Source organism: Pterocles gutturalis, unplaced genomic scaffold, assembly GCF_000699245.1.
Source record: "Pterocles gutturalis isolate BGI_N339 unplaced genomic scaffold, ASM69924v1 scaffold2211, whole genome shotgun sequence".
In the NCBI taxonomy this organism is placed as follows: Eukaryota; Metazoa; Chordata; class Aves; order Pterocliformes; family Pteroclidae; genus Pterocles; species Pterocles gutturalis.
Window position 1 is genome coordinate 12584 of NW_010099953.1, and position 27903 is coordinate 40486.

Here is a 27903-nt window from a genome sequence, read left to right on the forward strand (position 1 = left end):
AACCTGCCTAGTGTGAGGGAAGACTGAAGGAGTTAGGTCTGTTCTCCCTGGAGAAGAGAAAGCTTGGGGGACCTCATCACAGCATTCCAGTACTTAAAGGGCAGCTACAAAGAGGACAGAGGCTCTTTTTTCACAAGGAGCCACAAGGGGCAATGGGTACAAGTTGCACTGGTAGAGGCTCAATCTTGGTATAAGAAATAAATTTTTTACAGTGAGAACAATCAATCACTGTAACAACCTCCCCAGGGATGTGGTAGAGTCCCCATTGTTGGAGGTTTTCAAGATACAACTGGACAGGTTGCTAGATAGTCTCATTTAGTCTCCCTCTACCATGAAAGGTTGGACCAGGTGACCTTTTGAGGTCAGTTCCAACTTGGGCTGTTCTTTGAGTCTGTGATTCTTAAGCTTTTGAGACAATACCTGTACAGTGTTTCACTGGTTGTTTTTCCCTTAGTGTTTTTTCTAGCTTTGGTTTCAAAGCATCAGTGAAGTTCTTGAATCAGTGCAACAGCCTGTTTGCAGCAGTGCTAGTTAGGCACATCATAATTACGTATACTATATGTACAAATTGCTTTCTCAGCCATAGCCATCAAGGCCTTATTTTCTAGGGTGACACTATACAGGGTATGATATCTATGCTAAGCAGCACAATGTTTGTGTCATTTGTCTTATAATATCAGATCTAGTTAGAATAAAAATAAAACAGACTGCAAGAGAAAAATCTTTAAATCTCGTGGTGTGAAGAGGTAGAGGTGGAAGAAACTAAACCACAGAATGCATACACAGCAAATCTAGTTTATAAATGGAGAGAAAGATAAACTACTGTTAAATATTTTCTTAAAATATTTTTTTATCCTAAATGGCTACTATCAATTGCAATTGTATCTGAATTTAAAAAAAAGAAAATAGAAAAAGCAGCTCCTGTAGAGTTAATTTTGGCTCTTTGTGGCATTTAATACCTTTCAAGTGAAGATGAACTCTACCTGGAAGGAGGAAAAAAAATATTCCCAAGATTTAAACTGGCAAGTTCAAATTATTCACTTAGGTTGGGAAAAGATCTCTACTAAGCTAAGAGGAAGTTGCAGAATGATCAGGAGCTAGTAGGAGTTCTTACATAGTAGGTTTTGTCTCATGATGGCTTCAGGTGAGAAGTTGCTCAATTAGTATGTAACTCTACAAATTAAAAATAAACAAAGTTTTCAGTAAAGGGATGTAATTTCTTTTTTTCCTGAGCATGGTAGTAATACAGATAATTGGGATTATGAAAGGTTGTTACCATATACAGTCAACTGTAGCCGAACAGTCAAGTTTTACTGCATGAAGATATGCAGTTTATTTGGTTACAAAATCATGACTTCAAGTATGCATATCAAATGCTTTCAAAAGATAATTGAAGTACTTGAGTGAATCTGGTGTCTTTCTAGCACAAAGAATAAAAAAAAAAAAATCACCAGACTATGCTCTAATTTCAAGTTGTTTTTTTTTTTTTTTCTTTCCTTTCAACAGTTTATTATTCTGTAATAAAACTTAGAAGCGCTGGAGTTTCATTTCAGAATTTCACTTTACAATGAGATGGGTGTTAGGGTGATCTATAGCAACAATACCCAGGTCAGTGTCCCTCAAGAGGGGGGCCAGAGTCTTGCTGCAACAGCATATTGTCTCTGTTTTGTAAATCAGTGTCTAATACAGCTACTGCCCTTGTGCTACATGCAGTAGCTGCAGTACTTAGAGAGAGGTAATTTTGAAAATACATTTCTTTTATATTTTGTTGTTTTTTGAGGGGGACAGGTTCCATGATTAATAGCAGGAGATGCAGTAGATGAAGCAAAAATGCATCAGAAGAACTCAGTGGAAAGAGCAAACCAAATACTAGCTAGTGCTTTTTGTCTTTTCTTGGTTGCAGTTATATAAGGCTGTTGGCATCCTCCATTCGCTTTTGAAGAAAGTAGCTTCTCCAGCATCTGCTGTGCCAAATGGGCGAACTGGAGCACTGTTACTGTTGCGTGGCAAGGAAAAGAGGTTAAATCAGGATATCTTTTAGTCATCCTTTTACCATCAGCTTTCTGTTTATATTTCAACCAGTACAGAATACAGTGTGTTGGTAGTTGACTCTTGATAGAACTGAAGATGTGAGCCACATTTATCTTTTAAGACACTTAAGGGTGTGCTTTTCCCTTTTTCCAGAAAGCAGCAAATTTATTCTGATGGGGTAAGAAGTGTAAGCTCTAATAGCTTATTATTATTGGCTTTGCCATTCTTAAGATCTTACTGCTGGTTCTGCCGTACTTATTGATGGCTTTGGCCTTTTGGTAATTAAAAATCAAAATATGTTTTTGACATGCTCACGATATTGAACAGTGTTTGGAACCAGAATGAGTGAAGTTGTGGGATCTTCAGAAGATTTTCTGTTGTTAAGATCAACTTCTATGTAGAAACAGTTTGTGAGAATTTAGAAGTACTCCACTCAGCTCTCTTTCTAAACTTTCTTGCTCTTGTCTTCTGGATAGCCATGAACTTTCATATTGGTTTTCAGGAGTAACTTGTCTCTTCATAGATGGGGTTGGTTTAACTCAATGATAATCTTCTGCTATATTCTTATTTCCTTGTGGCAATATGTACAATTAAGAGGTATAGTCAACGCTATCATAAGTGATATAGTCATTGTTCAACCTGCATTCTCATTTGTAAAAATTGTTTTCTCAATGAATCTGTCAAACTGGACTGTCATATTATCTTCCAGAGAATAAATGGATTAAGAGGTTTTTCAATAAGGTAGGATTTATATAAGAGTTGAGATTTGGCATGTCATAGTTTGGTAAGTAGAGAAAGGGACAAAATTATTAAGAAAGGACAAGTTCACATGCTTGTCCCTTAAATCCAAATTGGAAGGAGCAAGCAAGAAGACTCTAAACATTTGAATGTGATAGGATCTTAAAGTTGATCTACAGTGATTCAAAAAAAGAGAGAAAACTACATTATTTCTTTATTTGCTCCAAGCCATGCAATGTGGTATCTTGACTGAAACAAGTGAGGGGTTTTTTGAGTGTGTTTCACATGATGCTATTAGATGAAATGCTGCATCGCTTGTCTTCTCTGAAAGCTTTGCATCATGAACTACTTGTAATTTTTCAATTGCAAAAGAATGTGTGTCACTTCTGCAGTTTTTGGTCTTTTTTTTCTCGAGCGAACAATTTTAAAAATGTGAATTAAAATGAAAGTGATAGGTTTTTTTGATTATTTCTAAGGGTTGGTTGTTTGGGATGTGTACATGTATGTGTACAGAATGTATATACACACACTTCCTGCTGTTACACCTTTTCTAATGCCAAGTGGTTGGTTTTTTTCCTTTTCTAAATCAAATTGCTTATCTGTAATTCAGAGTCTGGTTAACTTTAATAACAGAATTTGCTTCAATGCCAGTGCATTTTTTTGCATACCACAAAAGATGTAATTGTTTTCTTAATTTCCTCTGAAGTCTCTGAGGGTAGCTAAGTATGTTCAGTTATAAAATGGCCATGGTTGGTAACAAACATGTTTCCAAAATGACTGCTTTACATGCATATGTTTATGTAGTTCTTCAGAAATTGACTCTGTGGTCCAACAGAGACTCCTGGAAAGTGAAGTGCAGGAGGACTGCCAAAAGTATAATTCTGAATTCTTGAGATGATACTACTGCTCTTTAATTATGTTCTGGAATATCACTTGTTGATAATTTTTAGTATTTAGAAGTTGGGCACCTGCTTTACTAGGTGTTCTACAAACATAGTTTGTATGAATTTGAAGTAGCAGATACTGCCTGACCTGACTGGCCATGGCTTCGGAACCACTGCTTTTGTGTGTGTGTGTGTATATACACACCAGGTATCACAATGTCCTGTAGTTCATGTAGATTTCCAATAAAGTAGTGCTTTTCTTATTAATTGGATGCTGGAAAAATGCTTTCTTAAGGCAGTTGCTGGGAAAAAAAGATTGTGTAGAAGTTGGATGCAAGTCAGACATAGCCTTTCATTAGCTTTTATTTTATTTTTTAGCGAACGTTTTCATCTGCTTAATGAGAAACTAAATGACAGCTACTCAGAATGGTGTGTGGGATGGAGGAACAGAAAATATAATGTTAGTGTGCTCTGTTTTGTTTCATGGCAGGCTTTTATGGTGTGGCAAAAATATTGCTCTCCCTCATCTCATGTTAGAGTTTAAGTTAATCAGCTCAAGCTCAGCCTTGCTCCCTTCTAAGGACAGGCAGGAGAGACTTTGACAAGATTCCATGGTAGTGGCAATGGTCCAGACAGCCCTGGCTGTCTCTTTCCTCTTGGGCTAAGATTTGTTTTCTCCCCTTTTCAAAATCTAAAAGAAAATCATGCCTTTGGAGGACAAATATCAATCTACTGCATCCTCTTGGGTGAGGGTGTGTTTTTCCCAAGTTCTGAAGTGTTATCTGGGGAGAATAGTATTAGGGAAGAGCTGCCTCACTTGTTCATATCCACTTAGCTGGAAAACTTGGTGGAAGGGTTGTTTTTCAGATATTTCTTATCATTTTAGTATTTTTCATCCCTGCCATAGAAGTGTATAAGCTTGGTGAAAATACCCAGTGTTCTAAAGGTGGAATACCACTGTTTCATGAAGTTCTGCTGTGTGTGTCTCATGCTTGAACAACTGTATTAGAAATGGGTGCCTCATGCTTGAGTGACTTTATTGGAAATGCTTGGACAGCTTTGTTTCTTGGTATATGAAGTCAATGACATAGTTGTCCTCAAGCTTGAGTGTCAAGGCTTGAAAGGAACGCAGAAGAACTTATTTGCATATCCCTAAACGAACTTGCAAATCTGATAAATCACATCATCTCTGGGCCCTTTTGAAACTGAAAGTGTTGAATCCTACTGATGAATTTATAATTGTTCCTCTGAGCTTGAAATACTGTACTTGAAAATCCCATGTACCGTTACATATGGTAAAATCCTTACTGATTATCATGTGAGAAACTTGCAATTAGAAAAAAACATCCTAAGTATCTCTGGAGAGCTTTGGTTCTGTTCTGTCATTTCAGTACTTGAATATGAAACCATGTTTTCATGTAGGTTTTTGATTTTGTAGTAACACCTCTTCTTTTTTACATGCACTGCAAAGCATTAAAGATTTTAGTCATGACTATACGATGGTGTCAGAAAGGGTAAAAAAAAGTGCTTAGAAGAGATAGGTTTTAAATACTATTGAAGTATTTCTTGACCTGAACGTAATCACCATTAGTGGCTTGAAAATACACTTAAACATCCAGTATTAATTAACAATTGTGTTACTAATGGCATTGTCTGTACATGTTATAATTTTTTTCTTCAGGTGGATTTTGAAAAAGAGAGCATATATCTTTATCACACCTTTTTTTAAACTGCTTAAAGGTAGTGGGTAGAAGCATGTTTATAGACATGTTCTATATTAGCAGTGCAAATCCCTGAAAAATGTGAAAAACTTGCTGTTTTGTTCCTGTTAGTAACAAAATCGTATCAATTCTGAAGAATTTCAGTACTTGGCGGTAGAAGTAACTTGTCTGTATCTAAAATAAATCTCATGGAATTTTTATTATCTTTAAAAAAAACCTCATTACTTTAAAGTCATTCTTGTGACTACTATTCATCATGGAAAAAATAAATATAGAAAAACATTATGTTTATGTATACATAAATCTTATGTTTAATTGAAAGTGAAGTTTTTCTTTTTAATCAATACATGAAAAAGAAGTCCATGGGCCTTGCTAGGGTTTGCATTATAAAACTGCATAATGATGCACAAATTCTTAAGTGTTAAGTTCTTGTTTAGTTGCATATTTCAAATATCTGTTTGACGTGTGATTGCTTGTGATGGAATGTTTATTGCAGAAATGTAGCTAGAGCTCTGACAGGAGATTGCGCAATCAGAGAAGCTTTTCAGAGCTGATACTCCGCTTGAGTTGTGCTCGACTTCCTTTTTTTTTTTTTTTTTTTTTTTTACAGACTGTGGGCTGCATATGACACTAAAGAAAGAAAGAAAGGCGTATAGCTTTACAAGTTACTATTTCAGTTTCTACAAATTGTTTTTAGTATAATTCTTTCATAACCTTCATTTTTGAACTGATGTTGTGGCTATTCACCTCTAATTGAAAAAGTGTTTTGACTTGTTCTAGAGTTTTAGGGAAAAATTTCCCTTTTTTTGGGGTGGGAGGGTAGGGGATATTTTGTGCAGTGTTTCCAGACTGCTCGAAAAGTTATGGTTTTCTCACTCTTCCTTGGAAAGTTACTCAATTGTCTACCCTCTGTTTGAAAAATTAAATACTTTTTTGTCTCGCTCTCCAGTCACTCTGTTCCTTTTTTAGTAGGCTAGATGGTATTGCTAGTAATAGAAGTTTTTTTTTTTTCTTGGATATAGCTTTTTGGAGAGTCTTTTGTAAAGCAGTTATTGAACTAATGTTACCTTCAGAGACTGAATTGTCAAGACGAAAGATAGAACTTACCTTTTTATTGTTTTATAGCTTATTGTTTGTATCTATAGTTAACACACAGTTTTGTTTGCAGCAAATAATCCAGGTCAGGTAACAACAGGTGGTTGATGAGGTGTTGTTGCTTTATAGAAAAACTAGTTACCTTTCCACTGACTTATTATGTTGCAAACTTCGCTTGTAATGTTTTTTTTGGTTTGTGGTTTGCTTTTTTTTTTGTAGTAAAACACTTTTCAGAGAAAGTTATAGTGGGGCATCTAGAGGCAGCAATTTAAGCTATTGATGGGAGAATTTACTTTTACTATGATGTGTTAAGCTAAGAGATCTGAGGTTTCTTTGCATATTGAACAGCTTTTAAAAGAGCTAATGCATTTTATTTATGTTGTTTGTGATAATGTGTTATATTTCTTATGAACCTGTTGGTGTTGTGCTAATTCCCATCTTGTCCACCTGACTAAAGCTTGCTTCCTGAAGTCTGGCTTAATGGTTACCTGCCTGGAAAAAATCTGAGAGGCAGGCAGCAACAGATGTGGAGGGGGTTCTGTTTCCTTTGCTAAATACCACTAGTTCTTAATGGAGTTGTGCAAGTACTTTCCTTTTATTGAACACCTTACCTGATTCCTTGCAGGCTGCTGGAACAGTTTCTCTTTATTCTTTCATATCTCTGATCTGTCTTCTATGCCATTTTATTGAAGGGAAGTTATGTACCAGTAGTTGCATCCATAGTGTTAATTTCTATCCATCTTACTTTTGCTTTCTGGTGAGTGTTCCTTAGAGTGTTGACTCCCATTGGTCTGAAGTCGTAGTTATAAGTGTGTGTGTGTGTGTGTTTAAAATCAAAACGTTAGCACTTCTAGACCAGGAGCAGTAGATCTGTGTGTGCTTCCTGTGGAAGTCTGTGCTCCCAGGATAACCAGGAAAGCTGTGGGGACCTCAAATGGCTTTTGCTGATGTAATTTACAAGTGAGATTTGGCTTTTTTTTTTTAATTTTCCTAAGTAATCACTTTGCAATTTAGGTGGTGGAACAGGGCTTGCCTTACGTTTTTGATGAATATGATAACGTTGAGAACTTGAGAGGATGTGAGGTCACAGTTTTCTCCCACGAGGTATTTCTGTGGGTAGTGTTACCCTGCTGTACCTCAGGTTGGCTGCTCATCTCCCCATGCAGTTGTTAACAGCAGCTGGGAACTCTAGACCTGTGAGGCACTTCCTAATACCAAGTGCTGAAGTTGCTGTGAAACGCTGCTCTGTGGTGATAAACATCAGTCAGTTTAACTACCAGCACTCCCTTTTCTTTTAACAGTATTTAAATATATATGCTTTAAGCGTACTTGTGTTCAACACATTTAATACAGTTTTATTGAAAAGGGCAATTTTAAGAAGCTGTACTTGCGCTTTATTTAATCCTACTGTGAGACAAATACGACGAAAATCATTTAAACCTAAAGTACACCATCTATTTTCTTATTTTCTACACATTAAAAGTATCGGAAATCTATGTAACCCTCCAGATAGTTATACAAGTGTTTTAGTCTTTTCATGTAAGGTATTCTGTTGATGGCAGAATGTGCCGCATTTGGTATAGAAGCTTTGTAGTTCATAAAACTTGCCACAGAGCAGGGAGGAAAATAAGCTGCAAATATCCAGAGATCAATCTTGCTGTGAAATGAAATAATATAATTTGAGTTAATAGTAGTCAGCTTTTGCTGCTGTTACACATCTCCCTGAACTATTTTCAAACAGTAACTATTTTATCTGTTTCTGCATAAATTTTACTGAAATATATTCTTGGTGATATTCAGTCTATATTATTCATCTTTCTTGAAGGCACTGCTCTCTCACCTGATAGTTGTTCTTAAAGATGTAACATGAAATGGAAATAATTCTAATGCTAAATTGAAACAATAAACCACTAATGTAATATATTGAAGTTTGGATGTAAAGACTGCTAACCACAAGAAAATATCCTAGTGTAGTGAAGTCAGTGTTGTAATATAATGCAGAAGCTTGACTTTGGAGGGGAAGAAAAAACCCACTGAAATACGTTGTCTGGAATGCATCTTCAGACAATATGAACTTTCCATTATTTCAGGCATAAAATAGTGTCTTGAATAGGTGTCGTTCAGAACAGATCTATGGATCCAAGGTTCCTGCATCTTGTCAGTGGATAGAGAGGGGCTCTGGTGTGAAGGAACTATGAATTGCCCTTGGTTTTATTGGAAGCCTGAGGTTTGTACATTCTCTGAATTGTAAGCGTAGTGGATGTTGACAGTACTCAGCTACTAGTATGCTTACTGTATTTGAGGTGATATCACAGATTTACACTGCATTTTGGTTTAGTTTCTTTTAGGAGGAGTTTCAGGTTGTAAGATTCATTGCTGCAGTGGAAAAACAGCAACACCTGGAAAAACTGCATGCCTTTGAAAGAGCATTACTACCATTATGTATGCCTGTCTGTAGACTTGCACCTGAGGCTTCCTTTAGTGCTGATATGGATGTTAACAGTATTGATGGGTCTGTGGGCTCTGGTGTAAGTGACAGGTTGTATTTTGATATGTATGTATGTGTGTATCAATATATATATAGAGATATCCATATTAATCCATAATTTACCAAGTTATGGAGTAAGTGCATATTCTAGGAAGTTGTCAGTAACAAAGTTTAACAATTGATGTTTGAACAGAATGCAAGTCCATGTAGGTATATATGTAACTACACAGAATGATATGGCTGAAGTTTGCAGGTACACCTGGACGAAATCTTTAAAAAGGCTGAAATGAAAGCAATAATCCATCCTGCTTGCAATAATCCTGCCTTGAGGTTTCAGTATCTCCTTATTGACATTTTAAGTCTTTACTGAGTTAAACTCCTAGCTCTTTACGGAGCTAAAAAAATTTCCTTTGTGAAGGCTATGTATTTAACCTAAATTTGCAAAAGCTCTTTATGAGTATTGCAAGATATTAAGAAGTAACAAGCTCTGTAGAATTGTATCATGCTGGCAACAAGAATGGGTGATGAATCAAGTGCTTGTACTCAGGCTTATATGTCAGTTTGTATACTTTGCTTAGTCTAACAATGTAATGGAAATTCTTAAGTGAGTTGTCTTAACTCTGTCTATGTTGACTTGTCGGCTTTAAAGATGAAGTACTAAATTGCAGTTTTCTGTTCTCTGGACAGTGAAATAAATGAATGTAATTAACTTAAAAATAGGTAGGGGGATCTTTTGTGTACTTGGTTAGAGACAGGTAAATATAGCCCTATTGGCATTAGCCTGAAGGTTGTCTTTCAAACAGTGTTCTTGCCTGAAACGAGTGAGTTGTGTAGATCTGTTCAAGACATGTTTCTCAGGTAAGCTTGCCCTGCACTTTCTCATTTAATTTAGAAAAAAAAAGTATTAATGTTGGGTATGAGAAGTAAGTCCTGTATGTGTGTTTTTCCTTAACAATGAGGTTGCAGTAGGGTATTCCCTAAAACACTAAGTAGCGAAGAGGGCTCAAGATTTTTCTCTTGATTCAGTCAGTAGCATCAGGAAAAGTCTGTCCTTGTCAGAAAGGAGAAAGGGCTGATCTGGACTTAGTGGAGGGCTGAAAAACATGAATCATGCGAAGTTAAGCTTTGTAACAAGGTCTTGTTTATCGCTTGCCCCACTGATAGGGAATTAAAGGATATTTTTGATACAAATAATTAATTGTGGGAGCTACCTTTATGCAAACCAAAAGCATAGCTTGGTGTTGTAGACAAAATGAAACTATTCGGATTGGAAGGGACCTCTTAAGATCATCTAGTCCAACACCTTTGCTCAAGCAAGGTCAGCTAGAGCAGGTTGCCCAGGAACATATCCAGTCAGGTTTTGAATATCTTCTCAGATGGAGACTCGGCAGTCTCTCTGGGCAACCTGTATTTGACCACCTTTACAGTAAAAAGTGTTTTCTTACGTTCAGATGGAATCTCCTATTTTTTAATTTGTGGTCATTGCCTCTTGTGCTGTCAGTAGACACCAATGAGAAGAGTTTGGCTCCATCTTCTTAATTCTCTCCCGTTTTATGTGCATGGGTAAGATTCCTCCTTGGAGCCTTCTCTTCCCCAGGCTGAACAGTCCCAGCTCTCTCAACCTCATAGTGTGAGAGATGCTCCAGTCCCTTAATTGTCTTTATGGCACTTTGCTGGACTCATTCCAGTATGTCCATGTCTCTCTTGTACTGAGGAGCCCACAACTGGACCCATTGGGGGTGGGCCTCACCAATGCTGAATAGAGGAGAACAATCACCTCACTTAACCTGCTGGCAATACCCTGCCTAGTGCAGCCCAAGATGTTGTTGCCTGCCTTTGCTGTGAGGGCACATTGCTGGCTCACGGTCACTTTGTTGTCTACCAAGACCCAAGGTCCTCCTTGGTGGAGCTGCTTTCCAGCTGGTCCCCCCTGCTCCAGCATATACTGGTGCCTGGGGCTGTTCCTGCCCAGGTGCAGGACTTGGCATTTCCTTTTGTTGAACTTCATTAGATTTTTATTTGCTAATTTCTTCAGCCTCTCCAGGTCCCAGGTCCTTCTGACAATTCTAAGGTCTGATAATTAAGCTGAAAGAGGGTAGGTTTAGACTAGACATTGGGAAGAAATATTTCACACTGTGAGGGTGGTGAGGTACTGGAACAGGTTGCCCAGGGAAGCTGTGGATGCCCCATCCCTGGAGGTGTTCAAGGCCAGGCTGGATGAGGCTTTGAGCAACCTGGGCTAGTGGGAGGTGTCCCTGCCCGTGGCAGGGGGGTTGGAACTTGATGACCTTTAGGGTCCTTTCCAACCCAAACCATTCTATGATTCTATGAATTTGAACAATTCAAAGAATCTTCTTTTTTTTTTTTATGGTAGAGTTGAGGTATTACTTTTCGAGTTTGTTTAAAAATAGGATATAAAATCTAGCTTCTCACTTATAGCACTTAAAATGGGCTCTCAGTGTTGATAATTGACCACAGAGATCACTTATGTATGACAGGGCATTATGACAAATTATGATGAACACACAAAAATCAGGTTCAGTCAGGTTTGTTGATTTTAAAGTATGGGGCAAGCTTTAATACTGTAGACATTATTAGGAAAATGTCTACAATACATGGAACTAAAATATCGATAGTTACAGTTGTAGATCTTAAAGCTTACTTTGGTCTCTCCAAAAAAGGAAAAGTAGCAGAGACTTTAAGCTTGGGTAAGTGCCAGTTGGTCCAAGGAATGCAAATTTTGTATGCTGGTAATACCCGTTAAGGTTTTTTTTAGTTCTGTGAATAGTAGATAAATAGTGAAATAAACAAATGTCTCGATAACAAATTTTCAGCTGGATTTAATGCATTTTTCTTTACCATGTGCTTCCACTAGATGATACTGTCATAATGAAATATGTGTGAAGTAAAAACTTCAAAATAAAGATGCTGTAACTGTATCCTCATTATGTAGATCATACACTATATTTTTGACTTGACAAGTGTATATCATTTGTGGATCATGAGATAATGTGTTTTGCTGAATTGAAGTTGCTTGTTGCAGTATATTCTGAAATATCCTAACAGTTAATTTTGCTATAAAATTGCATTAATTTTAATTAGTGCATCTGAATAAAAACAGCGTGACATAATTGTGGTGAGTTTTGAGATTAAGGAATGTAGTTACAGAGTGAGGCAGTCCAGTAGGATCGTGGTAGAACTGGCAATTTGATACATTAAAACTTTAGAAATAGCTTTAGACCAAAATGTGGGGAAAAATATCAAATTAATATGGGATCGCTTAAGTCAAACTGCAGAAAATCAATACATTTTCGAGGACTCTAAGTTAGCATAACAGCCTGAGAAATTCCATGTTAATAAATTGTGGAGTTAGTGTGTATGTTAATGATAACTTTTATGTTATTGAATATATTTTTAGAAAAACTGAAGGGAAAGTAAAGGAAAAAGCTGTTGCAGAAATCTTTCTGTACATTTCTCCATAAAGAAACTTAGAGGAGTTTCTATACTGGAATCCTTCTTTACAGTGTTCATGCTGGAGATTCTCTCTCAAGCTAAATTAGTACGAGGAAAGGTTTTTTTTGAACAAAATGGCACAAACAGTGAGATTGCTGAGACACTGAGACCGCTTGATATGTATCCATCTTTTTTGTACCTAGTTGTGTCTCATTAAGGCATGTTAGTGTGTGTGTGTATAACCTTAGTGTTTATCTACATAAATGCTTAAAACTGTTTTGACAACAATAGTAAGGAATTTGGTAAACATATAGCTTTTATTTTTTTTTTTTTCTGTTGAAGAAAAAAAAATCTTTATCAGAAGTAAGCTGCTTTGGGCTGGGCTTCTTTTATGGATAGATGAATGAATGAAATGAGAGCCAGTGATCAGTTTATTCAAAACAGATGAGTAATGGAGTCTTAACAGTTTTGTGCTATTTCACAGTCATAAGTGATCTAAAATGATGAATAAATATTAATTAATGATGACAGAGTAGTAACAATTAAAGCTATAGCAAACCACAGAAGAAATATAGAAAGAAAGATTTGTTGGTGCCTGGGTGATTAAAAGTGGTAGGTGAAATTTAGCATTCATGAGCATTGAGTGAGTGCATGGGAAAAAAACCTCTCATCTTTATGTGCTTGTGTTATTGAATGTTGAAAGTTTGTGAAAGAATCAATTTAGTACACGTTGACTGTAAAAATTAACCAGATAGTTCAGTTAATGACTTAAAATTTAATGAAGAACAGAACAGGCAACATTGTACCGTATTGTATACTTATGGTGTGCTCGCAACTTAAATACTATTTGCAGTTTCCCCCCAGATTAAAAAAAAAAAAGTATGTAGTAGAAATACAAAAGCACTGGGTGGGTGGTAGTGGTGGGAATGGGAATAGCTTTCATACAAGGATAATTGGAAGAGAGATGACCAAGGGGGAAATGCTGGAAGTATGTAAAGCTGTATCTTGGGGCACGCAGGTAGAAAGTCATTGTTCCTTTTGTGACTGAAGAATGGCAAGCTCAAAATGAGGTACACTTTCACATGGCCTGTAAGCGGTGGAATTCATATCTATGTGATGCTGTATATGCAAGAGATTAAAACAGATATAGAAAATGTTTAGACAAAATAACTGAAGATAATTCTTCCTAGAGATGTTAAGTATGACAGTGCCATTTCTGGCTCACAAATACACCAGAGAAGTGCTATCATATGCTGGACTTGTTCATATCCTCTTTCATAGACACCCATATTGTCTTCTCTGGAGACAGTATATGAGTCTAGTCAGACCTTTGATTTAACTCCTTATATCTATTATTTTGAAACTTGTACATGTGGTGCAATAATGAACCAAAACCAAACTAACAGAATATGTGAAAATATTGGTTTCTTATGGAAGAACTCTCTGCACATTGTAATGGCTCCCTAGTATGCCTCTTCTTAATTTCAGGATAAAATGAGGTATAGATTATGAAACTGCTGATTATTTCATTTAACAAATGTGATATGGAAACGACCATATCAGACTGTGGAACTGAGTGAAGGATGTTAGAAAGGAAGCTTTTTTCCCTTGTTCTTTTTTTGAACACCTGTGAAATACTGTTACTGGGTAAGATATAAGCAGAAGTCATATGTTTACTTTTATAAACCAATTTATTTTAGTAATCTAATTTAACTGCATAGGAGGAAAATATCTATGTAGACCTCAAAGCTAAACAGGAAAATTACTGTAATGACAAAATAAGGTAGAACTTAGTGTTAGCTGAAAACACCTCTAAGCTACAGTACGTACTTAAAGAAGTAGGATATACTGTATTTAAAGAAGATATATATTAAAAATATATTGAACCCATCCAAGTGGGGAAAAAAATCCATCATAAAAATAAGGCCGCCTTATTAAAATAAGGCATATTAAACTATTGGATGTATGGTTGCCTATTACAATGACATCTTTATATCCTTTTTCTTTGAGAGGAGGAGGATGTGGCTACTGTAGATCTTGAAAGAAAGTTGTTCCTTCCATTCTGTATTAGGAAAAAAGGTATGGCATATTGAAAGATTGAGCATGATGGAAACAAGACAGCTGAGAGATGAGTTATCTCTGCAGCCATCAGTGATAATGATTGTGTCTCCTTTCATTTAGTCTTTAACCTTTCTCTTCTAGCTTTTATTGCTAAAACTGTAGTATATTCCCATCTCTGTGACCGACCTGCAACACTTTCAAACAGCATTGCCTGCTCACCATTGAGCTTGTGTGTTCTTCCTCCCTGTTTGTTCACCATTGATACCACTTAAAATAGCCATGCTTCTGTGTTTCCGTTTGTACTGGGACAGCTTGTATCGTTTGGAAGTTCTTCTGGTTTAGCTAATGTAAGTGAAATGAAGAGGCTATGTTTTATGTTATATACTAGGTATCCCAAGTATTTTACTTCATTTGTTCACAATTCTCTAAAATTACCTTAAGCCTAGTCTTGTATTTGCCATCCACCATTCTAGTGGATTTTAGTGATTTTGAGAGTTAGAGATTTACAACTCTCTTTAATTATTATAGGGACACTACCCCACCGCCACTGCTACCTTTTTTTAATGAATGTTTTGAACCAGTATCCTTTCTTTGGATACTCTGGCAAAGGGGAGCTAATCATTGAAGAACCTTTTAAATAAGCAGCTCATGACATGCAGCTTCCTTAGGCAGTATTTGCATTATTTTGAAGTGTGATTTGAAATGAAAGCGAGGTCAGTAGCTTGAATCTGTATGTCAAAAGTTCTTTTTTGTTAAGTGGGTTACTTGAAAGTGTTCATATCTAAGATCTGAATGGCAGTGTTTTCATGGTGAATTCTGAATTAAACAGTATTGAAATTCAGCTTTGCCTGTTAAAAGTGAATTTGTATACTATTTTTCATCTTTATGTTAGAGCTTTTAAAAAGAAACACAACAAAATACTCAACATGACAGATCATGGGACACTTTTTGTACTTTTTGCTTTTTTTCTGCGTAGGCTTATATTTTAATACTTTGAAAGAAAAAGTATGATACAAAAGTAAGATTGATGTTAAAAAATTGTAAATATTCTTATTTGTCCTATATTGGTGTATTCGCTGTTTAAAATCTCCCCTTCTCTAAAGAAAAAGACTGAATGTTGGCTTTTGAAGCAAACCCTGAAATGAAGCAGGTAATTGCCCTGCCCCAGAGCAAACCAGGATTTTGAGGATCCTGTTGTGCTTCTGCTTTATGTGTGTGAGAGTTTTCTGTGTTAGCTGTGACCCTGGACAAATTGGTTGAATCAACAGATTTGAAAGCTTAAGGGCAGAGCAGACCCCAAACTTTGGCAATTTATCACCATCACTCATCTGCTTTTAAAAATCCCTGGATCTGACCTACCAGCCTTGTAGCTGTTCTTTGCCTACTGCTTCTCACAACACGGGGCTCAATGCATTGAGCTACCAGTGCAGTTCATACTGCTGTACAAGCAGTTATTATGGTTTCTCTGCTGAATTTGCCAAAGAATTGAAATTGTTTAGTGGATTTCCTGGATTTTTTACTATGTATCTTTGGAAAAGATGTCTTTCAGTAGGCTACAAAGTATTTCTTGGTAAGTTGCACTTACCCTGCCTATCTGTATTTGCACATCTGTCTCAGTCCAAGTTGTTGTTGACCTCTTGTTTTCTTATTTATATTACTGACCCATTAAACAGGTAGTCCATTATATTTTTCTATTGCTATTTGCTTTCCTTTTTCATCATCAGTGTACGTCCAAAAAGATGATCTGTTAAATAAAATCAGGTCTTGCATCTTGAATTTATTAAGTGCAGTGAAAATACTTGGATGCTTTTCTTGATTATAATTTTTATTGTAACATTTCTTAGTTCAAACTAAGCCACTGTATGGAGAGGTAACTTTAAACAGGAATGTTTTGGTGAAATTAACAAATTTAATAACATCCATCCTGTAATGTAACTCTCATTATCCTTGTAGTTTTACTTCCTTACCCCAGTTTTCAAATTCTAGCATGATTTTACTGCTTGTTCTCATTATATCTGAAGTATATAATTTCTGTCTTGTATACTTAAAAAATGAGGACTGCAAGCCTATATATAATTTTGATTTTGATAGTATTTGGTTTTTTTATAGCTTAAAATGTCCTATAGATTGAAGAGGAAAAATAGGTTTGAATTCAAGGTGAGGGATCAAAGACTGTTGGTGGTGGTGTGTTGTGTGGTGTGGTTTTGGTTGGTGGTTTATTTTATTTTATTTTTTTTTAATGTGTATCAAGTGTGTTCTCTAATATATATTCCTGGAAAATAAGCTCTCAAAATGCTTATGCTGTAGCTTTTCTTCAGGCATAGTTACTTGATGGGATGTAGCAGTCAAAGACAGATGGATCACTTTTCAATCCTATACTGCATAATTTTATAAAAGCTGAAAACAGTCAAATTAGGTCCAATCAGATCTGACCTGATCATATCAAAGGTATGTCTGGTCTAATATCTCACTCACAACAGGTCAATGACAGATAGCATAGACATGTAGGTACAAATTGGACAAGTAAATAGCAGTAGTTCGCTAGACTGTTAACATCCATCGATTTGTATTTTATGACCTTTCTATTTTTGCTGTTGTCACTGAAATGTTACTTAGTTGAGGAAGAAGACTCCCTAATGCTATTTGATTCTTTATGATATAATTCTACAGAATTCTTGATTGTTTTTCATTAGATACTATATCAGTGTTTGTCAAACAAAGTGTCTTGTTTAGTTTTCTCTGAGAAGATACAGTCCACTGAAAAATAATATATACCTGTTGTAAAATTTAGACTTAAAATTTAAGTCAGGAAGTTTATGGCACTTAGATCTACTGTGTGATAAATTGGGACTTCTTGACATAGATGAACTTCATTAGGTCTGCTATTTGCTGTTTTCTTATTTGGAAAAAAAAATTATGTAAATGTGGAGCTAAATAAGGTAGTTAATAATTTGTAGAAGTACATTTGTGTTGGGATAGATGGAAATTAAGTTTTGAAGAGCCCGCTGGAAGTGGAGGAGTAACCGCTGCTTCATGTAACTGCTAACTGAATCATTAAATAAATGTGAATTATTTCAGTTGTGTGAAAAGTTGATAGGGACAACTGTTTTTATCTTGTCTCTTCAGTTAGCAGCATCTGTAATTATTTTTCCAAACACTTAATTTTGTTTGGGTGTTTTGTTTTTTTTTTTCAGGATGGATTGGATGCTTTGGTATATGACCTGGACTTTCCTGCCTTAAGAAAAAACAAAAACATTGATAACTTCTTAAACAGGTGTAAGTATTTAATGTTTTGGTTACTAAATAACAAACTATAAATACAAGCAAAAGTTTAAAAAAAAGAAGAAGGCATTTCTAGCTTTATGAAAGGCAACTAGTGATTTGGGGTGTAATAAGTTTTTACATGCAAGTTGTTTTAAGAGTCTGATTATTTATTTGCCAGTGAGAACTGACAGCTACCTATATAAATCTAATCCCCAACTGTTGAATGTCCAAGTTTGTTGCCACCGTAAGTGTCTTTGTTTTCAGTGGCACACAGCCTTTTGAGAGACAGGCCTGTTGTCTTTTTTCTTGTGATCCTCCAGATTCCCATAGCTTGCTTTGTAATTTCATGCACTAATACATCATAAGCAATTAACACTAAAATGACGTACGTATACAATGTCAAGAAGTCATATTAAAAATTTGTTCATTGACAGACTGGAGCGTGTGTTTTGTAGGCTCTTTTTCTTAATATAAAAGGTCTCTTTGCATTATCCCATTAAATTCTTATACTGCATAGTTGCTGTATTTATTTGTGCATGCACCTGATATCTCTGCAGAATTCTGCTCTATACTTACTCTGTATTTTTCATCTACCAGATTTTCTGCACATTCTACTCTGTAATAATATTTTAGATGAATAAACTTGATTTTTTAAAAATAGAAGTCATAGTTCCATAATTTTAAGAACTTAACCCCAAAACCAAGAAAACAAAAAGGGCATTTAAAAGTTAAGTCTTTTCTACAGGCTGCCAAACTGACAAATTCTGGAACTCATGTCAGAGACATTTGCTGATTTGAGACTTGCTTCTGCCTGTGGACTGAAAGGGCAAGCCTTGAAATTAAACTAATGTTATTAGATTTTTACAGGCTTAAGCATCTCAATTAAATGTTGTAATAAATGGCATTTGTGGTAAATATAATTTGTGGCAAATACAAAGTAGTTTGACTAAAATAATTTTTCTCTTTGCTTCATTGACATTTGTTTTTGTTTCTGTTTACAAGGTGTTTTCAAATAGTTTACTTGATGCAACTGTAAGCTGTGATAGCGAATTTGTGACTTTTACTTTATATTATTCCCATTTGTAGGAATATGAGTCCACCAGATCTAGTTGATGGCTCGGTTGCAAATAAGCTGAAAGGCCTAAGTTCAAATGTTCTGTTTAACTTTTCATAGTTCAAACTATATTTGATATCGAATGCTGTGTTAAATGCACATTTTGTATACTTGGTTATTTACAGAGAAGGTGTGGTAAAATTCTTGGAGAAAAGAGAAGTTGTACTAGGCAAAGGAAATACTCATTGCAACAGATAATTTGAATGTAATTTTTATGAATAGTGAAATCATTAGCAAGTTACAGAGCTTCACTTGTGCAATTGGGGCTGAGTGAAGGAAAACAAAACTTATGTTTACAGTCTGATAATGAATATCTTGTAGGTATTAATTATACACTGTGTAAGATGTGACCTGAAGTAATATGAAGGTGGAGAACAGACCATATTATTTCACTTCAAACTGCCTTTAGAGCACGTGTCTTGGTGTGTTTGCTGAAATATGAAAGCAAGCTGTGGGGGTGCAAGTAGTGGCCTTAGAGGGAACTATGAAATGTACTTTGTCTTGAATTTCTGATTTTAAAAAAAAGACACATAGGAACATTTTCATCTTTAATTCTAATAGAAAACTTTTAAAAATATCTTTTTGCACTATTAGCTGTCCAAACAGTTTGCACCATTATTCTAGAACTTTGAAATTAATTTCTAGATTGCAAATAAAATGGGCGTTTGCTGCTTCTGTTTTACAGACTGATTGCCCTATGAGCCAGTACTTATCCCCTCTTATTTTTCTTTGGTCCACATTGTATATTTGTGGAGCCTCCAAAATCTGCTTTCACTGCCTAAGGTTTTTAGGGTTATTTTTGCAAATGTAGAACTTTATTGTTTTTCTACCATATAGAATTAAAAGAATAAAGAAATTAATATTCAATATAGTTGAGAGCCCTACTTTGCAGCAGGGACTCATTTTATTTCAAGGCAGCATCTGAGCTTATAATCAGTCTTCAGGGCAAGTTGGAGAATGTGGTCTTTTGCCACAGGAGCTGCCCCACCTGTTCATACAGTGTGAGCTGGTGGGTCCTCCACTCTTAGAGGGAGATAAGGCACTGCCTGCCTCAATATGCTGTAGCCTGATAAACCTTGGTTAACAGATCTTACATAGGGAGATCAAATTCCCAACACTGTTGTTACTGTAACATTGTCTGAAGATAATTTAGTGTTAGTACATCTCTCAAGCAGTAAATTGCAATTTGCAGCTGCTCACAAGCCCAGTTAACATTTTAAAAAAATCTTCTTAGTTTGCTCTTCAGATATATTTTCCTTAATTCTGTTTTGGCCACAGGTGAGACTTGTGATTGAAAGCTAATTAAAGCATTCATATTCTGCCTAGCTTTCTTCTGCACCAATGTCAAGATTTTTCATTCAGAAGTGGTGAACGACCTGATGTGAGATTACTAGGCAGTAGATTAACAATCACTAGAAAATCATTGTCATGAGAAATGCTGCATTTTAGTGCTGTGCAGTCTTACTCATCTTCCACTATAAGTTGGTTTTCACCAGGGCAAATACGGCAGTGCATTTTTTTAAAAAATTATTGAATATTTTGATCCTTGTGTGAAATAATTTGTCAAAATTTACAGTTTTAATATAATTTATTGAAATCAGCTAGTGGTATGCTGCATTGTAAAGTGATGGCTTTACATTAGACAGTAATGCCACCAAATATTTATTCAGACAAAACTGTTTGTTCCTGTTACAGTAATTAAATCTTACTGAATTTTAATTGTCCATACATGGCTTTTGTTTTAGATAATGGCCAGTGTAGGTAGAAATCTAATAGTAGTTTTCTGTTGTCTGCCTAATCTTTTTTTTTAAACATGAACTTCAGAAATTACATTTTTCCTCCTTTATCTTCCCCTGTCCTTACTTCTTTCTGAACTTGGTTTTTAGGCCTAGAATCTTATTTTTGAAAATAAAATATTGTTGCATAATGTATTTCATTAGAAGTGTGTCTGTTTTAGTAGATGTTCCTTGCTTTTAGAAATACTGAAGCATGAAGCTTTTCCGTGTAATCTCATGCCAGTGTTGACCCACATGGATTAAAATAGACTGTTTTAATCTTTGACCAAATTTGGAATTAGAATATCTGCCCACTGGGAGTTTGTAGATTGTAGTTTATAGAAATAATTGCAGTGATTCCCACTGAATGTTTTAAATTAAAATCTACTTTTTTGAGTATTAGAAAGAATAAAAGTGCAGAAAAGTGAAAGCTTATTTTCTTAAAAATAGTTTCTTAAAGTGTCTCTTATGTGTACTTTACGATATTTTCTCAGATGTGTTGCATATTTATCCAGAAATAATGTTTTTATACTGATCAGCTTGCAAGCAAGGTCATGCTAAATATGAAATTTTTTGCATAGCTTTTTTTTTTTTTTTAGGTAATCATTTGAAAAGAAACTCCCAAATTAAAATCTCTGGTCATTTGATTGTACAGTAGAGTCATTGCATTATGTTTGTTAGGTTTTGGTTGCTATGGTGATGAGAATGAGGTCATGAGTTCTGCAGAGGGGTGTCCAATAGGAAGGTCGGTTCAAAAGGAAGTCCCCTCTTTAAGCAGCACGTCTTCTCATAGCTACAAAAAATTGAAATGAGATGAATGAGCTTAATTAAATTGATTATATATGAAATCTGAATTTTCTTTTATGTAGATAAAGACACAGTAAATAAAATGAGAGATCTGCGTATGAAAGCTGAAGATTATGAAGTGGTGAAGGTGATCGGTAGAGGGGCATTTGGGGAGGTTCAGTTGGTAAGTTATGTTTCTATTTGTACATTTCAGTGTATTCTGTAGTATTTGGTCATGCATCTACATCTGAATACAGTGTTCAGAAGATGCAGTCTTAAAATACAGCCTTTTACCTCAGTGAAATTTTATTTCTTTTTATCCCATGGAAATGTTTTTGAGAATCTCATATTTCAGTACTCTCAAAGTGCACACACACTTGTTTTCCATTGTAGTCATGCTCCTCTTTTAAAATAAAACAGAATGTGTATTCCTCATAATCAAGAAAATTAGCCTTTGCCACTGTATACATGGACACCTGAACAAATCTTCAGGAGTAGAAGAATTTCTACCAGTTAAGGGACTACACCAGATTTTTGTGGTCATAGTTCTCACCAATGAGAGATTTGTGTTGTTTGTGATAGATTAGCAACCAGGTTTGCTCATCCTGCTCTACTGAATTGAGAACTGGTGGGAGAAACTGGAAGTACAGCAACAAGTACACATTTCTGCTAATGAACTCTGGAAAATGTTTATGGTTTTAACTTTATAGTGTTTAGCAGGTACCAGTATTTGTCCTTGTAAAGACACATACGTACAAATTACAAAGCAACTGTTATGCCTATGGACTTCTGTGTTGAATGGTTCTAGGAAGTATTTTCAGAGCAATGCATATATTGTCAGGTAATGGAATGTAACTGTTTGTAGACCTACAGTATATAATTCTTTATAAAATTGTGAAGATTTATAGAACTTGTTAAATAGTGAAGTAGGAAAAGTAATTATTCAGTGGTGTTCTTCATATGTTACTGTGGCCAACTAATGTGCTCTGTATGTCACATTTTTCTTCATAGGTGAGGCATAAATCCTCAAGGAGAGTGTATGCTATGAAGCTTCTGAGCAAATTTGAGATGATAAAAAGATCAGATTCTGCATTCTTCTGGGAAGAAAGGGATATTATGGCTTTTGCTAACAGTCCCTGGGTTGTTCAGGTATAGTGATATTCTTTTTAAAATATTGCCGTTATAGAGCAGTTATCTTACAACACTGCATGAGTTGGAAATACATGTTTTCATTTTTAGTTTTTCAAAGTCCCTTTATGGTTGTATTGGTCTGTTAGGGAAATAAATTATTAACATTAGGATAGCAGATACTGCACTTGATTCAAAACTGTTTTTTGCCACAACATTTATAAGATAAGCTATTCTGCTTATCATTAAAACTCTTTGACCAGATATATATTGGTGAGCCTGCTCTGTAGTAATTCTCTATGGGATCCGGCATACCAGAAGGATATGCTTAAGACACAGCTTCTGTATATTCTAATTTCAGTGTGTGTATTTGACTGTAAATTACACCCATTCTAGTTATTAACTCATTTCAGTGTTATCACTGACAATTTTTGGGGGGGCATTGCTGCCTTTGAAGTTTTTAAGGAGTGCGCCTGAAGTAATCATCATGCATTGTGTGTGCACATGTTAACTTATTCATTTAAACTGTTCTTACCTTTAAGCATGTAAATTCTTTTGTTAGGTTAGAATTAAAGAAAATTACTCAAGGTTCTAAACAAAATTACTCAAGGTTTACCTAGATCAAATTGGTAACTACATTACTATCTGTCTGGAAGTGATTGTCCAGTATAGTACTTTTTTGATTTTCAAAAAATTTTAGATTAGGAAACTTAATTGCCCTACTCATGTTGAGTAGAGCATTGACAACTGTAAGGGAAATATTTTTACTTAATTGTTTAAAATTTAGTCTCACTTTCTAAACAATAAATACATTGACTGTAGAATAATAAATATTTAGTGATAACACAAAGAGAATTGGGCAGATGTTTGCAATACAGTAGTTTCATGTTTACGTATTTGTCAACTAGCATACCAGTGAATAAGTAAGCATTTTGTCCTCTTGTGCAATGAGCATTCCTTGAAATGGTCTCAAAATTTATTGCACAAAATTCACTAATCTCAATTTGTAACCAGGACATTACTCCTTCCATTGTAATACAAAGGGATGGAAGATCTGACTGAAATTTACTCTAGAAGTTAATTCCTTTTTAGGAGGTCTGCAGGATGATGCAAAATTGCTGCAGTAATTTTAGTGATTTTGTTACTCTGTAAATCAGTTTGCGCAGAAATTCTTTTGATTTCCAGCAAGCAAAAGACTAAAGAGAACTGGAACGTTCAGTGACTTTTTTTTTGTTTATTTGCTTTTTACAGTTATTTTACGCATTCCAAGATGACCGTTACCTTTACATGGTGATGGAATACATGCCTGGTGGGGACCTTGTGAATTTAATGAGCAACTACGATGTTCCAGAGAAATGGGCAAGATTTTATACTGCTGAAGTTGTACTTGCATTAGATGCAATTCACTCAATGGGTTTTATACACAGGTGAAAAAGAAAAAAAGTGTTGTTACATAGTGTTGTTTTATTCCTGGTGCTGCCAGAATGACTTCAATAATTGTTTAGGCAGTTTTAAAATTTATGTTACTTCTTCATTATTATTTCCTAATTATTCCATCTTACAACCTCAAAGGTTCTTGCCAACAGAAACTACAAGTCTGAGGTGGTACTGTCAACGTAAAGGTTTTCAGCAGGCTGATGTTCCTTGGTTTGGGGAGTAATAGAATTGTCCCACTTTTACCAAGAGATACAAGAACTAAAGTAGTATGAACATGTTGGCCTCAAAATGGTATTTTTATTTTTGATTAGAAAAATCTGTTTTGGGAATTTGATAGCAAAAGTATCCACTGTTAGGAATTAACAACTCCCTGCTCTGTGTTTGCAGTTTAGCTGGCATCAGCAACCCATTAAACAAGAATCCGTGAACAATGTGAGGAAAATCTCCCAGATGCATATTTTCTTGTAAGGTGCAAGATGGAAAATTGAGGTTCAGAGCAAAGAGACTTAGCTTAGTTTCATGTTATGTACTTGCCCTAAAGTGAAATGTAGTCACTTCTTGGATAGGGTGATAAGTTTTCTTTTTGATATTTGAACTTGTATCTGTTGTTAGCTTTCAATTGTATTACCTAAGAGCATAATAATAATTTTTTCAACAGAAGATACAGGGAGAGTTTGAAAAAGACATAGCATATATATTGTCAATTTGTAATTTGGCCAGAAGATCAGTGTTAACGTGTAAGCTTTTGCAAAAAAAGCAAAACAAAGTGCTGTCAAGGTCTAACTAAGGCTACCCGGCAGCACCACAGACAGCCCTCACTCCCTCCTCCCCTCTGGTGAGATGCGGGGGAGAATTGGGAGAACAAAAGGTAGAACCTCTTGAGTTGAGATAAGGACAGGTTTAATAGTACAACACAAGAAAAGAGAAGAGAATAATAACAATAATATAAGAAAAAATAAATCTTATCTCGCGTGATAAACAATACAGTTGCTCACCACCTGGAACCCAATGCTCACCCTGAATCGGAGCCGCAAATACCTACCCTCCCCCAGCCAGCTCCCCCAGTTATATACTGAGCATGATGTCAGCATGGTATTGAATATCCCCTTGGCTTGTTTGGGTCAGCTACTCTGGCTGTGCCTCCCTCCCAGCTTCTTGCGAAAATTAACCCAATCCCAGCTGAACCCAGGACAACTGTTAATCCATTGCTTGAGTAGGATCTAGAGCATCATTAATTATGTAGCTATGCTACATCTAATGGATAAATTTTCTGGCTGAATGAAACATTTGTACATGTGTATTGCAAGCTTTAGAAAGCAGGCATTAGAAGTTGCCAGCAGCAAGGTTTTTTCCTGAAAATTTATATTATTTTGACACCAGCAGATTTTTGGAGTTTGTTTTCTACTGGAGCTAGTCTGTTCAAATCTGAGCAATGAAAGGAAACCGATGAAAATGTGGGCCTGCTGCTTAATGGATCAGGGACCTAGTGACAAAAGACATGGAAACAACTGAGGCTGCTGCCTTTGACTCAGCCTTCGTTGATAAGGTCTGCTTTCAGGCCTCTCAGGCCCCTGCACTTAATGGCAGAGCATGGGAGAGTGAAGCATTACTGTGGCAGAGGAAGATCAGTTATGCAAACTGGACATATACATGTCTAAGGTACTAGGTGGGAGGTCCCAAGGGTCATAAGGGAGCTGGCCAGTATCCTTATGATAGTGCTGTCTGTCACCTTTGAAAGGTTGTGGCAACTGGGAGATTGCTGGTGACTGGACAGAAGCAAATGTCAAGCTCATCTTGCCCCAAGAAGGGCAAGGAGAGGAGGATCAGGGGAACTGCAGGCTTTGGTAACTGCAGGGAACTTTGGGCATCTTATGGAGTATATTCTCAGGAAACCATTTCCAAGCATGTGGATGGGAAGGTGATTGTGAATAGCCTGCATGGATTTACCAAGGGTAAGCATGCCTTACCAACCCAATTGACTTCTTTGAGATGATGGGCTCCACTAATGAGGAGAGAGCAGCATGTGGTGTTTATCTTGCCTTTAGCAAGGTTTTTCATGTAGCCAGATTGGAAAGATACAGTTTGAATAGGTAGAACAAAGGGTTCTTAGTAGTAGCACAATGTCCAGCCAACAGTCAGCTACCAGTGATTCCTCACAGGATTGATAGTAGGGTCAGCACTGTGTTTTCATTCACAACCTGAACAGTGTTCAGGTGAGGCAGAAAGCTTCAGTCATCAGCTGTCCAGCAGGACTTCATAGAAAAGGTGGAGCCAGACTTGAAGTTGCACACTGAAAATATGAAAGGCAATGGATGACAAGTTGCTGCAAGGGAACATCTAGCTATTAATTAGAAATATTTTTTCACCATGAGGGCGGTCAAAGAGTGGAAGAGAATCCTAGAGAGGTGGTCTAATCTCCATCCTTGGTAAAAGTTCAGAACTTGACTGGATTTGACCCTGATGAATAATATAACTTTGAAGTTGAATCTAACTTTGTTAGCTGTACTTTGATCAGGCAGTTTACAAAAATCCTTCCCAACCAAAATTATTCTTTGAGCATACTGATACATTTCTACTTCATTTCACAGTTATGGCCTGAGTTTTCCTTTGAGGTCTCAGAAATATACTTTCTCCTGAAATTCATGTTATGCTTTCTTGATAATTATTTCCTACTATTATTTTGCTTCGGTATATTTAATAACATTAGGTGTTCTGAACTTTACCAGTTACTTCACGAAAACTTATTTTCTGTAACTGAACTACTTTGTGGAAAAGGTCATAAGGCAATACTCATTTTGAGCCATGGAAAAATATTTGTTCACATTAATATAATTCTGAAAATTACATCCATTTATTCCCTTGAAATAGAAGTGGTACAGAGAAGAAGCAATGTTTTCAAGTTTTGTTTGAGATAGCTAACTGAGAACCAGAATGCATTTTTTTCTGTAGCTGGATCTTAGCGGATGGGTACTTCAACCAGTGAGTATTTTTTAGGAACTTGAGGCTCAAGATTAACGTCCAGATGTGTTAAATGTGGTGACTTAAGACTGTACTCCCACGTCCGTTATAATTTTTTTTAGATGTTGTAGTTTATCATTCTATGTGTTGGATGTGATACTTAGAGAAAAGCAGAGAAAAATGGAGGAAATTGTGGTGTTTTCATGTTGGTGTTTTTCTTTGCAATATTGCCTCTGAAAAATGGTTGACTTTTATTGTTTTCATAAGTTAAATTAGTTTATTTACTTGTGAAAAAATATATTTTTCTTCTTTCAGAGATGTGAAGCCTGATAATATGCTGCTAGATAAAGCTGGTCATTTAAAACTAGCAGATTTTGGTACTTGTATGAAGATGAACAAGGTAAACATATGTTTTTAATTTTGCTTTCTGTTTGTGAAAGGAAAACATGCTTAAAAGAATATATACTGAAAACTTTTTAGCTAGATGAGAAGAGTTGGAAGTTCCACTCTGTTCCCGTTACTGTTCTGTATGCATCCTATTCAATGGCAATGTAGAATTGCAGAATATAGAAATAGTTCTTGAAGCAGGGACTGTATCAACTTCATTACCATTTCCTAGAAAAGCTTTCTGAAGTCAAGCCTTTGATTTTCTCTAGATCCTCTGGATTATTTCTTTCTTTAAGCCTTTGTTTATCAAAAGTTAATGTGAAGAAGTGTGATTGTTTTTACATAGTATGTCAGTAATGACAGAATCCAAACTGATGTACAAGTAGGTGACTCCTAGTTGTACTTATTAGCCATATGCTGATGTAGCAAAAGGGCAAATCTGAAGGAAACAGGTTAAAGAATGTCATAGAATTATTTATTTTTTAAGATATATGCAGAGGTCACTAAAAAAGGAAAATATTTTACAACAGTATTTCATGTACTGTGAAGCACTGTTGTTCAAAAAAAACTCTGGTTTGTATCA

The 27903-nt window shown here is 35.8% G+C and overlaps 1 protein-coding gene across 1 annotated transcript in view; it reads left to right on the plus strand.

The window, feature by feature from the left end:
- Positions 1-17671: 17671 nt before the first annotated feature.
- Positions 17672-27903, plus strand: part of ROCK1 (Rho-associated, coiled-coil containing protein kinase 1) — a 56485-nt gene continuing 46253 nt past the window's right edge. Inside the window, exons 1-5 of the mRNA XM_010077685.1 lie at positions 17672-17747; positions 21494-21594; positions 22422-22559; positions 23790-23965; positions 27249-27333. Coding sequence (XP_010075987.1) covers positions 21514-21594; positions 22422-22559; positions 23790-23965; positions 27249-27333 — 480 coding nt within the window. The 5' untranslated portion in view covers positions 17672-17747; positions 21494-21513. The remainder of the gene's footprint in view (positions 17748-21493; positions 21595-22421; positions 22560-23789; positions 23966-27248; positions 27334-27903) is intronic.